This window comes from Pogona vitticeps, chromosome 1, assembly GCF_051106095.1.
Source record: "Pogona vitticeps strain Pit_001003342236 chromosome 1, PviZW2.1, whole genome shotgun sequence".
Taxonomy (NCBI): domain Eukaryota; kingdom Metazoa; phylum Chordata; class Lepidosauria; order Squamata; family Agamidae; genus Pogona; species Pogona vitticeps.
This window is the reverse complement of record NC_135783.1, coordinates 94,764,201-94,778,176: the sequence shown is the minus strand read 5'-3', so window position 1 is coordinate 94,778,176 and position 13,976 is coordinate 94,764,201. Positions and strand designations below refer to the sequence as shown.

Here is a 13,976-nt window from a genome sequence, read left to right as displayed (position 1 = left end):
TGAATGGTAACTCTTTTATTGTGTACGTGAAATGACTGTGGGAGACCATCACACAATTCAAGAACATTTGGCAGACAACAAAAGGAATCCTGAGCAAACAAGTGGATGTAATTGTTTTGCTTATTTCAGCATCATTTACAGAATTTATATGTCCTACCACAGATTTGCAAGTTTCTTGGAAAAGATTGGAAGGAAAAAAAAAACCCTTGTGATGGTGACGTTCTTTCCATCTGCAGTTTGTTTAAACGGTGACAGAGAAGCAGTGTCCCTGATCAGTTGCAGAAGGAAACACTCAGCATAAAAGAAAACATGTGGTTTGCATTACTCCAAGACATTCTATTAGTGGGAGTAGGGAGAGGGAGAGATTACACATGCTTTTCATCACGCAGAAGGCAAAGCCAGAAAAACCCTGGCTGCTGGCCAAGAGCAACGGCTTCATATGAACTTTAATGTATGCTCACAATGGAACAACCTGGAGAGTGGGTAAAGGTCCTATTGGAGGAGCTACATACTCCTCTTCTCTCAGCAGCCGCAACAAAATGTTCTTCTTATTTTGGGGCCAACTGTAGATATGAGTGTTCTGAAGCCAGGTGGGTACGTGTTCCTGGGGAAAGAAAGGTAGAAGGAAAGGGGTGGGAGGAGAGAGAAGCCAAATAAAAGGGCTTTATTACTGTATCACAGCTTTTCAGAAATGTTGCTGCCATTCTAGTTGTAGCCTCCTTCTTAAAGTTCCCCATCCCCCTTTCTCTCAGTGGCCCCTTGCCAAAACATGACAAGCAATTAGTTATGCTTTGAATTCCCTCTCTGAGCTTATGGAGCAATCTGAATAATTCATTGTGGAACTCACCTGTACAAAACACTTTTGTCAGCACATTATGGCACGAACCATCACTCAATTTTAATGCTCTTTAACTGACATCAGGCATGTCATCTCCCTTCATATTCTCTTGGTGCACTAAGATACCAGGGACGTTTAATATAGCAGCATTGCATCCACATGTTCCTAGGAGTCCTGGGGCATGTGGAGGAGAGGTGTAATGTTCCAGGAATAGAGCAGGGCCTATGACAAGGGAACACCCCAGCTCTTCTCTCTCTCTCTCTCTCTCTCTCTCTCTCTCTCTCTCTCTCTCTCTCTCTCTCTCTCTCTCTCACACACACACACACACACACACACACACACACACACACACACACACACACACACACACACACACACACACACACACACACACACACACACACACACACACACACACACACACACACACACACACACACACACACACACACACACACACACACACACACACACACACACACAAATCTAACCCCTGAGTGGTCAGATGTTTTGCATGAGTGGAACTTCACTTATCAACATTCAGTTTGTGGGGGACACTGTTCCTTTCCCTCTAAATCCAAGGAAGCTATTTTAGCTCCAGGTCAATATCTGGTATCAGCAATGAACCGGAGGAGGGTGAATAAACTGCAACTTAACCAGACAAGACAAAGGTGCTCCTAGTCAGTTGAAAGGCACAGCAAGGAATAATGACGCAACCTTTGTCGGATGGGGTTACACTGTTTCTAAAAATGCAGGCGTGCAGCTTGGGGGTACTCCTGAATTTGTCTCTGAGTCTCGATGCCCAGGTTTTGGCAGTGGCCAGAAGTGCCTTTGTACAGTTAAAACTAGTGCAACAGCCACACCTCTTCCTTGAAAGCGTTAGGGAGCTAAGCTCATACAAACCTGAGTATGCATAACTTTTGTTTAGATTGTAACTGAAATCCAGTAGTAAGTTGCAACTAGAGCGGGCTCATTGACACACCAAATCCCTACTGATTCAATGGACCTACTCTACTTGCGACTTTACTACTGGATTTCAGGCAATGTTCGTTTACTTATATTCAGAAGATTGATAAAAGATTTATTTCTTCTAGTTGCCAATATAGCTTCTGATAAAAATATCAGCTATACAGATATACAATCTCTGCTATACCAATTATACTTATACGCTGAAATCCTGTTCTGCAACTTATGCCATGTAAGATTGATGATATCATCAACTGTGGTGATATTTCAGAAATAAAAACATTCCCATTCTCCCCTGAAGCTCCTATGAGATCCCTTTCATTGTGAGGAAGCTGTTGGGAGTTGTGGGATACTAGGGAAGTCTTTAATTTCAGAAAATCACCACCATTGGTAAAATCATCCCGGAAGTTATTTTTTAAAAAATTTAAGACTACTTTCCATCCCATGACTCCCAGTGGCTTCCTTGTGTTGAATGGGATTCCATGGGAACCTGGGAAACATTGGTGGGGGCAGAAAATGGGACTTTTTTTCATTCTGCAATCACTGCAGCTGATGGTGTCATCAAATTTACATAGTACAAATTACAGAACAGGATTGCAGACTTTTCAAGAACTCTTCATCCGCAGAGCTTTAAAAAGATCTTCCCAGCTGCAGGAATTATCTTCTTTCCAAATGTTACAGTATACTCAAGAATCAGTGAACACCCCACCTCTCAGTAACTCCTTCTATGTAAAATTGTGAAATAATTTATTATTTAAAAAGCAATGTTTCAAATAACCTTTTCCCCCAAGAAACTGAGTACTAATTTTATAATACATCGGCACTAAAAATGTTTCAGTACATTAATATTCTTGACGCAAACTATACTTTCGCTTCAAAATGCTGTGAAGCATTTCTCCTGGATATTACTTCAAATACCAAGAGGATTTATTCATCATGCAAAAAAAGGCTTACAAAAGCTTGTTGTATCTTAGCTTGTATTTTCATCCCTAAATAAAATGTTATTAATTCAATTAATTTTCTCCTTACCTTCTTTGCCTTTGGAAAAAGCACAGGAATGAATCTAAAATTCATGCTTCCTTGCTGTATAAACTCAATCTGCATCTAAGAAATGAAGAAACAAAATTAGTCCACATTAATTGTAACAGTTATAATTTTTCTACTGTTAAATGCTTTACATTCTCCAAACAACTCCACATAAATAACATGAATATCCCCTGTCAAACGTCTTCAGTCCAGTAGGAGTAAATGGCCTCTCCTGGTTTTTTACAGAATAGGCTTCAGGACAGTGAGTGCTTGATCATTATACTGGATCAAATACTACATACACTGCCTTGGTCAGTGTCCGCATCGAAACAAAGCCATTCAGTGTGGTGGTGGTGGGTTAGTATATCTTGCCCTTTACCTTAAGTCTGAACAGATATAGTTCTTTGTTGAAGACCACTATGCTGATTTCTGGTTTTATACCTGCTGGATATGTGCTATATACAGTACTACAAAAAGTGTGTGTCTGAGGCTGTAATCCTGTTGGCATAGCTTTGCCTGTGGAAGGATGATGGTGTCACCAGTGGGAGGGATTTTTATTATTAAAGATTTTCCACTTCTTGCAGTTTTTCAGATTTGCAAATAATAGCTTTCATCACATGGAAGCTGTGGGAGCCACAGGATGGAAGGAAGAAGTCTTTTACTACAAAAAATGCTCAGTGCCAGATTGCATTGCCAGCAGGGGAAGATTGTTGGTAATGAAAAACTTCCTCCTCCTGCCCCATGACTTCCACTGTATGTAAGTCAGAAAAGCTGTGGGAGAGAAACAAGAAGTGTTTCATTACAGAAAATCTCCCTCTGCCGTTAACATCATCAACCTTCCACAGATGTAGCTATTAGGGGTGGGACTTTTTGGTTAGGACAGATGAAAACAAGACAAAAGAGGATATTACACGTGTTCTTTTCTTCTGTTGTACTCTAAAGAGCCTAAGAAATATTAATAATTTTTGATGAATGAGAGGGACACAGATATTCCATATTTATCCATGTTTCCATCATTTGTGGCCTTCATTTCTTCAATGTATGTAAAATTGCCTAATGCTGATATTCCAAACCCAGTCCTGCCTGCCTTGCTCTGTCCCCTCTCGTCTGTGCTGCTGCTTCTACTTCTGACTATGCATAGTCAGCCCTGCTACTCTTTCCCTCTCCTTGCTACTCCTGTCACTGCCTGAACCTCACTCCCTTGCCCACCACCAGACACCCCCACTACTCTATAGCATCCTCACCACTCCTGCTGTGGGCCCCACCTCCTTGCCCACTGCCAGCCACCAGTCTGATATTCTTTGTTCCTCCTTCCCACTACTACTACTGCTGCCACCACCACACACCTCGTCTCCTTGCCCGCTGCCAGCAACCAGCCAGCCCCACAATTCTTTCCCCCTCCTTTCCCTCTGGAAGGCCATGACAGAGTTCAGAAGGTACAGTTTGAAAATAGAATCTTGTTAGTTGTTTGAACAGTTAAGACAATTGCTAAGCTTGCACAAGGATATAGTGCTGGATATCTCTTTGCAGAACCTCAGAAACTGACCAGCCAATACACCACTGTATGGGCAGAAAGAAAGAACAGAATCCTGCTTCCCAAAATAACTTTTCTGAGTGCCGCTGACAGGACTTTCCATCAGCATGGCGGGGTCTGTGATAACAGAGCTGAACATTCAAGGGGTAGGCAGGAAGCCCCTGGTTTACAGGATAGCTTAGAACCTTCCGTAAATCTGGAACAGAAATTTGGGTCCCTGCTGTGTTTTGTTTGAAGGCCTTGAAGCAGTGGCAATACTATTTTAAATATCAAGATCCGGAATCAGTTAGGAATCAGTTAGGAGACCTGGATTAACAACATCCTGATTAATCTGAAGTTACCTGGTAATTAGGACTGTGTTCTAACTAAAAGCAGTGGAATGTGATGGAGAGCTATTTTGCTTTTATTTAGTCATTTTAAGTATTTCTGTAACACCTCTCAAGGCCATTTATGAAACATAAGAAACAATCCTTGTAAAATCGTAGCAAAGTACATCAGTTAAAGGCAGAAGGGATTCAGAATGGCCAGCTACACAGCCAGTTTAATCCAATTTAAATTACCTGACAAACATATAGGTTTTGACCTCGGGTGCCATAACAGAGGAAGTTATCTCCTGTGTTACATCAGAATGTACTACGAATACATGGAGATTGCTTCAGAGCACAGACAGCTGGTATAGGGATAGGCACTCTTTCAGATATTTTGCTTGATTGTGCATTTTGATCCAAATGGAAAACCAGCTTGTGGCATTGCAAACCAATGCAGGAAGAGACTAGCTGTTGTTAGAATGGTCAAACTGCTTTCTCTTTTCCCCTCCTAATTAGGAAAATGAATCTTTGCAATGTCTGAAGCCACACCCTTCTGCAGCAGCATAGTCTGCTCTCACTCTGTAAATGCTTGACAGTGTATATCAACCTGAACTCTGGAAGTACCCAGGACAGGCATGGCTTTTTACTTAAGTTGAAGAAGGAGCTAGCTTTGCGTTGGTTTATTAGATGTGATCAGCAACAATTCCTGAGAGAATTTCTGGAGAGTGTTGGCAAGCTGGACTTCTGCAGCAACAGGAAGGCTGCAGGGAGACGAGATCAAATAAACAGAGAATGAGAGCACTCTAGTTATGAGGCATTTGAAAATACACAGATGGGAATTTCCTTCCTTGTATGTTTCTTTTCACTGGTCCAGCAGTCAGATTTATCTGTGGGTTTCTGTACCTTTTTGGAGTAAAATAAAGTCAGGATGGAAACAGGGTTGTAAAGGGATTAAACAGGCTGCAGAAGCATAGAGAAAAACAAACAGGCTGATCTCAAAACAAGTTTTTGAGCAATCACAATTGTCATTGCTTATAAAATATGCTTACTTACTAATATGGAGTTTTAACACCAGCAAAACACTGCTTAACTGTAGCACTGCGGACAAGTCACACAAAGGGCAATTATTTGAGAGAAGGGAAGCTGCATTTTTTTAACGCCAAGCACGTGTGCTCCCTTACCATCCTGTGGATGTACTTAGTATGTAAGCCATGTTCATCCTTGTCCAGCTGGGATTCAGCCCCTTCAACATCCTGTCTGTATTTTGGACTGATTGCTATGATTATCATCACTGTCTTCTGTCAGGGAGAGAAAGATGCTTTTATGAAATTGTTAAAATGCAATACGTTGGGCAAAACAGCTTGGAGGTCTGCCAGTTTGTATTTTACGTGATCTGATGTTCTCTGGAAGCATCCAATAACCCAATTCCTATTGGCAACGGAACAGTATTAATCTCAGTACGCACTGGAGTTCCTCTCCACCAGGATATTTCAAGACACTTAAACATACACAGGTTACCTTATAGGCATAGCCAACCAACAATGCAAAACATTTCCAAAAACTGGCAAAAGGACCATCAGCATAACAAGTTATTTCTCTTTATTAACACTATCACTGTTCTAACAGAAAGTAATTACTTTATGCAGAGTGCCGTATGGGTGTGTTTTAGTAATGCTTTAGTAAATCTAGTTTCTGCATATTTTGAAATTAAAAGAACGCAAAAGTATGCCCATTTTTAAATATATTTTGCTCCTGCTAGTGAATACCTATTTGGCCCCTCTTCAAGAGCAGTCCTTTTAAGTTGCTACTCTGTGTTGCCCACATACTTTAAAGCTTTTCAGGCTCAGGAGATCTGGGAACAAACATCATGATTTGAAATAACAGACGTGAAGTATCTTAAGATGCAAGTTGTCTTCGGAGTTTGCATGTTGTGCTAGGACACAATGGCTGTGCAATACAGAGAGCTTGTTTCACTTGGTTGCTTTTATTTTATACAGAAGCTTTCCCAGAAATACTATAGTTTGTGATGCGGAAATATTTATTGAGGAGAATGCAAAACCCTTCATATCAACCAAGGACAGCATATTCATGACCATATTAATGATGTACCTAGTGGTGCTTCATCAATGTGGCGAGTGTAGCACATAAGGAGCTATTAAGCACAGCTGCTTTCATGTGGCACTCCACCAGGAGGCAAGAGATAATTCCAGCACTTCACACTTGGGAGTCAGGACTGCTATCAGCACATCCCATCTTCTCATGGGCACAGGGATTGGCAGGGTCTTCCATGAGTTCTTTAAATAATTATTTTCTGATACTCCCAACAGTGACAAACAGATGGGGCTGGGAACTCTCATTTTCAAGGCCTTTTCAGAACTTAAAATGCCTGCTCCCAGTTGTCTCGGGGGGGGTGGGTGTCACCTGTTCTTGACTGGAATACATCATACTACTCTAGAAGCACACAGATGGTCCCACTAACATAGATGAAGTCCTCTCACATCTGAAGCTAGCCCTGGTGAATTTGTAACTCCTTATCCCAGCCCTCAATTGCATGTAAATACAACTCAAAACCAAGGTGGTTGTGTAGAGGATGAACAAAAGGTATCTCAATTGTTGCTGCTACCATAAGGAGGAGGCGGAGCTTGACTGCAGTGAAGCCAGCAGCTCCCAGCTAACAGCTCCCGGGATAAACTGGAACCGCCCAGCCCATCGTCCCTCTAGAAACGGGGGGACAGAAGGGGAGGCCAGGAGAGGTCACCCCCAAGCAGACGGTGAGCCCAGAAGGTAGAAGACTTGGCAGCAACCGGGTCTTTCTTCCCTCTGAAAATTCACCCAAGCACAGACCGGAGACAGAAGGCCATCTTATGGCAGAAAGCTGTGGGAAAACTCCACCCCCAATTCCCGAAGAAGGAGAACAAAAATACGGCTGAAAATATACAATAACAAAGTAAGTCTCTGATTCATGAATAACCTCATTAAGATGTTAAGGAAACTAAAGTGAAAATACCTGACTGAAAGGAGAGAGGAAGCGGCGAGCTGGCACGCCAGCCTGTGGTTTTTTTTTCTCCTCAAAGCGAACTTTTAAACAACAAGTTTACAACTAGCAGACTGGCTCAAGGTCAATGAGATAAGACAGCGAGACGGAAAAAGTTTGTGTTTCTGGAAAAAAATCCCAGTGGAAATATTACTCAACAATCTTTAAGGAATTGAAATCTTGTTAATGCTGTGCAGTTTGGACTCTTCTTACTAGTTTGAGTGGGACTTTGAAAATAAAAGCTTGTCTTGGGAGCAGGAGGCATAAGCTTGTGGGAAGGAAAAACAGGCGACGAATTATCAGTGTGGCGACATAGATTGAAGAACTGGAAAAGCCCTCTAGGAGCAACCAACAGTGAATCATCAGCTCGTGAGCGAGAGGAATTTAACAGAATAGACTGAGGACTTTAAAAAAAAATCAGGGCCAGAGTTACTGAAGGACTATACCGATATATATATATATATATTTTTGGAGGGACTGGTTCCCTGTGTCTGCTGTGTTTGGACTATTTGAATTTACTGTGGATTTGGATAATATTGCTATACTATCTGGATAAGGATACTATTTGGACAATAACTGGACAAGGAGGGGAGGACATTTCTGGGGGGGTGTTGGTTTGTTGATAAAATAGTGGAATAAAAAAATAATATTATTTATACAAACTATATATACTGGAGAGATGGAAATGACCTCCGAAAGGTTGGGAATTTTGCCAGATAATGAATGGCTGGTTACTATGCAAATGACAATAATAACAGGATTCCAGCAGGTAAATGAGCACATTAATCAGATGGAAGATCTTATCAAAGGGAAATCAGCAGAGGTAAAACAACAGTTGAATGAAACGGCCCTAACACCAATACAATTTACACCGAGAGCTATGCCAGGTACTATAGATGAGAGTAAGAGTTACTCTGTGAGCTACTCAGCCACAATAGACAGAAAAGGTGATGTTAAAAATCAGACTACTGTCCTGCACTCAATTTTATTTTCCCAAAACAGGAAGAAAATAGAGTTACAGAAACAAGAGAAGGGCACTCAGAAAATATGGGAAGTGCTAGAAATGGAGATTTTTCCAGGCAGGCTGATTGCACGTATAAGACACAAGGATATTGAAAGAGGGGATGTATTTTATAATTGGTCTCGATTTCCTGATAGAGTTGGAATAACTTAGATTTAAATTTAAACATGAATGTAAGATGATACTTAGAGGATAACCAGATTTTGTATGTGTGTGTGTGTGTGTGTGTGTATACATATACATACATGTGTGTGTATACACACACACACACACACACACACACACACACATACATACATGTATACATATATATATACAGTGATGCCTTGCATAGCGAGGTTAATCCGTTATTTTTTTAATTATTGTTATTGTTATTGTTATTGTTATTGTTGTTATTGTTATTATTGTTTATTATTATTATTATTATTATTATTATTATTATTATTATTATTATTATTATTATTATTATTATTATTATTATTATTGTTGTTGTTATTATTATTGTTGTTGTTATTAGTTTATTCTATGGCCCCTTTCTTATGTACTAATGATAAACATCCTGGTTTAGATATCAGGAGTAAGTTATCTTCAGGACATTGTAGAAAGAACATGTTGTGTGGCTTCCTTCATTCTGCAGTCCTCTGTGCCTCCCACTCCAAACCTCTCCAGAGAATAGAAGGTTCCTCCAGAAAGAAGGTGGAATAAAGTGAGTGACTGCTGAGGAAGGAGGAAAGAGAGAGGAGGAGAGTTCCTTCCATACAAAAACAATAGAGTCCCATGGCACATTAAAGAGTAACACACCCTGATTATAGCTTTTGTGAACTATATCCCATTTAATCAGATGGAGGAAGTACGATCCAGATTTTCAGGTATATGTATAGTAGAAGCAAAAATTGGAGTCAAAAGTCGGACCCTCACACCATCTTGTCCTTTACTGATCTCTCACCCAAAAACAGGACACCTTTCTTTCACTAAGCATCTTAGGTTAACCTTATAATCTTTTAAGATTTTTAAACAAAATCTCTTTTTTTTATAAAGTGTATTTTTATTCATACTAAACTTTAATTTTAAGCTTGTAATAAGGTCTGTTGATACAGCTAAAATGGAAACATTTGTTCATGATATTGGTCTAAGCTGCCTACAAAATGCAAAGTGACTCATGAAATTCTCCCTTCTGATACCAATAGAAATTTTTAGGTACAGAATTCCTAAGCCCCAGGTTCCCCCAGCCAACATGGCTGTTGGCTTGCCATAGTGAATGAGGAATTTATAGCTTCACAGAAGGAACATGTCTCTGCACATGTACTTTCCATGGCCATAGGCATCCTTCAGTCTTGAGAGACTATGGTAACAAGCTCTGGATCGAGGAGTGTCCTCTCCAGAGCATGAAGCCTGGGTAAAGGAATATGGAGGATAGGCTGTTACCCAAGCAGCAAATCCCCCCTCTCCATTTCGCTGAAATGGTCCAATGGAAAGCCAAGAGCCAATACAACTGGTTTCAGCAATGTCGGAAGAGTTGCCAGAATGACAGGAACTGCCTCAGGGACTCCGGCTCTGGATTTTGCCTCGAGGTTATCTCCTGAAGCCTTTTCCACCAGTGGATATAGCCACAAGGCAGTGGAGGTTTGAAATTGGAGTTTTCCTTCTCCTAGATGGGCTGCCTTCCATGGCTGACGAGCCCCACCTACCCGGCATGTACTTTCCATTAGACTAGAAAATGCACATATAAACTGGTGATGTGTCTACCACTGAGTGGGCTGGATCACACTGCTTCAGAAAATTATATAAACCTTTTTGGATTAGACCAAAGCCTCACCTAGCTAATTATTTTTGTCACAATGGCCAACCAGATGCCAAGGGAAAATATGCAATCAGGGCCTAAGCACAATAACCCTCTCTTGCAGTTATTCTCAAGTGACTAGAATTCAGATGTTTACTGCCTCTCAATCAAATATTAGGAACATTATTTTGGTATAGGGTTCAAAAGTCCCAGAAACCCTCAGCCAACAACTAGCTTGCCATATTGATTGATTTTTGAGACTTGCAGCTGCACAGAAGTAACATTTTCAAATTCTGCTCAGCTCCTAAAGGTTGTGTACAATTCTCAGGATTAACAGCCATCAGATGAGATATACAGAAAAAATAAGGTCATGTTAAATGCTGCTGTTCAGGGTTCCAATTACTCAATTCCACTCTATCCCCTCTGCCCTCCATTTTTCCATCCTCACCTCTGAGTTAGCATTCTTTGGCCACTGAGTGTGCCTGCCCCTCACTCTATATTTACTGTGTTTCTTCCCCCCACCCTCATAACATTTTCTATGTTAAATTGTTATGTGCCTCAGCAGGCCTTGTAGTTTTCCCTAACATGTCTATATTTCCATCCTGTGGGTGGGCAGGTGGTACCATTCTGGCCACAGAAGCAATGGCACACAAAGCCTTATTTTCTGCAGATGTGTCAATAAGTCACTTTTAAAGCATATACGATGGTAACTATCATCACAGTTTTCACAAAGTGCTGCATGAAGAAGGATGTTGCTTGATCAGAAGCCAATTTCCAGTGCTGAGACAGATCTGGTACTGTGGACTTTAAAAATGTAAGAAATGGTTCTGCTAGACGAGACAAGAAATTCAGTCTAGCATCTTTTTCCTAATAGATAACACATGGGTCCTTCTAGTGAGGTTTTTTGTTTTGTTTTGTTTTTTTGTTCAGGGAAGGTCTCCCTTCTACAACATATGATTGCTATAATCACAACAGTGGACCCCAGGGATGTAAACTGTATCCAAGTTTACAAGCAACATTCTTAGAAAGGGGAGGGGAGTCTTGCTCTGAGATGCAAATTTTTCTTTATTTATCTTGGAAAGAATTGATGCATTTGAAGATTGTTTTTGTGGCTGTACAAAATTCAAAATACAATAATATTTTCCTTGTTGTATGGACTATTTAAAAAAATACTAGCATGGATGGTTTGTCTGTGCCTTTTTAAGTAATCAGCCTTGCTTCTGAACCATAAATGAAATACTGGTGAAATGTCTTCAAAACCTTTATCCACACATGGTGACTACTTTCAAACAGACACATACATGCAAACTACTACTCATATTTTCCTACTGACCTGGGCCCAAATTTGCATAATTTTTAATGTATTGAACTTACATTGTTCTACCTGATAAATAAAAGAAATGCAACTTATAAAACTGCTTAGCACACATATTCTCTTGGTGGAAGGAAACTTACCAATCTCAAATAATGTACATTTTAATTAGATAGAAATGGAGGAGGGTAGAAGGCAAGGACAGGAAAAACAGGCATAATTAACTCACAAGGGGGTGGAGTTGTGATCTGTTTCTATTTCAGTTCATGTTTTCTTAGAAGGCAAACTTAAATACTGTCTCTGAGCTGCCTGTGTGGAAAAATGCTCATGCCAAATTAAAGTTTTTGTCCTTACTTACATCACTGAGGTAACGCTCCATCCACTTGATGATGTCAATACCTCGGATAGTGTCTTCAAATATATCAATCTATGAGAAAGTGAAAGTTTAAATCTGATTTCTTCAGTTCTGACTGTATGGAAGGAGCCAAGTATGTCCCTCACTTTAGTGACTGTCCTGGTTTTTCAAGTCAAATGTTTTTGATGCAAGTGTGTGTGTGCACGCTCGCATGTGTATGCACATGCCTGATAATAATAATAATGATGATGATGATAAGAAGAAGCCTTCAATTCTGACTTATGGTGATCATTTTCAGAATATTCTAGGTAGTGAGTATTCAGAAATTGGATTACAATTTCCTTTTTCTGGGGGCCCCCAGAGACGCTGCAGTTTACCCAAGGTGCACCAGGCTGGCTGTACTTCTGGAAGGGACAGTAGGGAATCAAACTCCCATCCTCTAGGTCCATAGTTTACTTCCCATTAAAAATGACAGAATATTTACTCTAGCTTAGTAATTTTTTTTGTTGGCTGACAAGTGGTCTTCAGGAACCTCCCTCAGCTAATGGTCCTGTCATCTATGACACTCTTAAAAGTTACAAGGGAGAGGGCGAGAAGAGTTTCTTGCAGGCTAGGCCAAATGGCTATTGTAAATGGATAAGCAACATAGCGAGTCAGCTTCAAACCTCATGGTATCAGTGTTCTGCACTGATAGCATCCTAGCAACATGTGAAGCTGGGCTTTCCCAATATGCAAGTATAACAGAGGGACTAGCTAGTTGTACATATACAAGACCTTGAACAGGGATCCTTGATTCACTTGAACTCTTTTGGAAAGAAAAATCAGAGGCACCCCAAGAAAAAAGTTATGGAAAGCAGTGGCCACTAAGGCTGTAGTCCCTATGGACATTTACTTGGGAGCAAGCCTCAGTGAGTATAGTAAATATGCATAGAACAGGATTCCCAATGTTCTGTGAGAATGGTAACGTATTCTAAAGAATTACCAACAGAACCACTTTCTCATCTGCTTCCCTTTGCCACAATCCAGTTTTTCATAATGAAATACTTACAGCAGTGTAAAAACCATTTACAGACAAAAAATTCACCAATTTCATGACCTCTTCAGCTGTGTCCACAGAATAGGTTATAAAGACTTTACCTAGGAGAGAAGTTGATATGGTCATAAAAAATAAAAAGAAACAGGCTAGAAATAAGAGAAGTCTCAATTTCCCTGGCTTTACTCATACAGATAAGACAAAAACATCTATCTTGTTTTATCCTACTTTTATTATTTACAAAATGAAGCCAAACTGGCTTGGTTGCCCGGGGATCATTTCCACTAGAGGCATCAGGATTACAAAACAATCTGCCCCATATCCTGCTCTCCATGAAAAAGTCCTGAGAGCACAAGACATATACCATGGAACATGCTCATTCTCTAGTTACCTACTGATTCTTAAAGCCTAACACCAGAAAATTACATTAAAGGGGGGGGGGAGAGAGAATTTGTAGGAACGAGCACTGATAGTTTTCTTCATCTGCCCTACAGTATACAAGTCATCTAAACACTGTTTTTCTAAATTAATTAAATGGTGTCCAGTTAGTGATGGATAGATGAGCCTGTGTAACAGTTGTCCTCAACCTTGGGTCTCAGATGTTCTTGGACTACAACTCCCAGAAATCTTGGCCAGCATCACTAGTGGTGAAGGCTTCTGGGAATTTTAGCCCATCTGGGGATCCAGGGTTGGGAATTCTGCTGTATACGACGACCTTTGTGAGTTTCAAGTACATCTATGAAGCTGCTGTGTCCTATATACAAACTGA

At 40.4% G+C, this 13,976-nt stretch overlaps 1 protein-coding gene across 1 annotated transcript in view; it reads right to left on the bottom strand.

The window, feature by feature from the left end:
• Positions 1-13,976, bottom strand: part of TRAF3IP2 (TRAF3 interacting protein 2) — a 30,485-nt gene continuing 16,509 nt past the window's right edge. The window contains exons 6-10 of the mRNA XM_020805339.3: positions 13,223-13,311; positions 12,178-12,246; positions 5,854-5,970; positions 2,834-2,908; positions 1-604 (exon numbers count right to left, since the gene is read on the bottom strand). Of these exons, the coding sequence (XP_020660998.3) occupies positions 458-604; positions 2,834-2,908; positions 5,854-5,970; positions 12,178-12,246; positions 13,223-13,311 (497 nt within the window). The 3' untranslated portion in view covers positions 1-457. The remainder of the gene's footprint in view (positions 605-2,833; positions 2,909-5,853; positions 5,971-12,177; positions 12,247-13,222; positions 13,312-13,976) is intronic.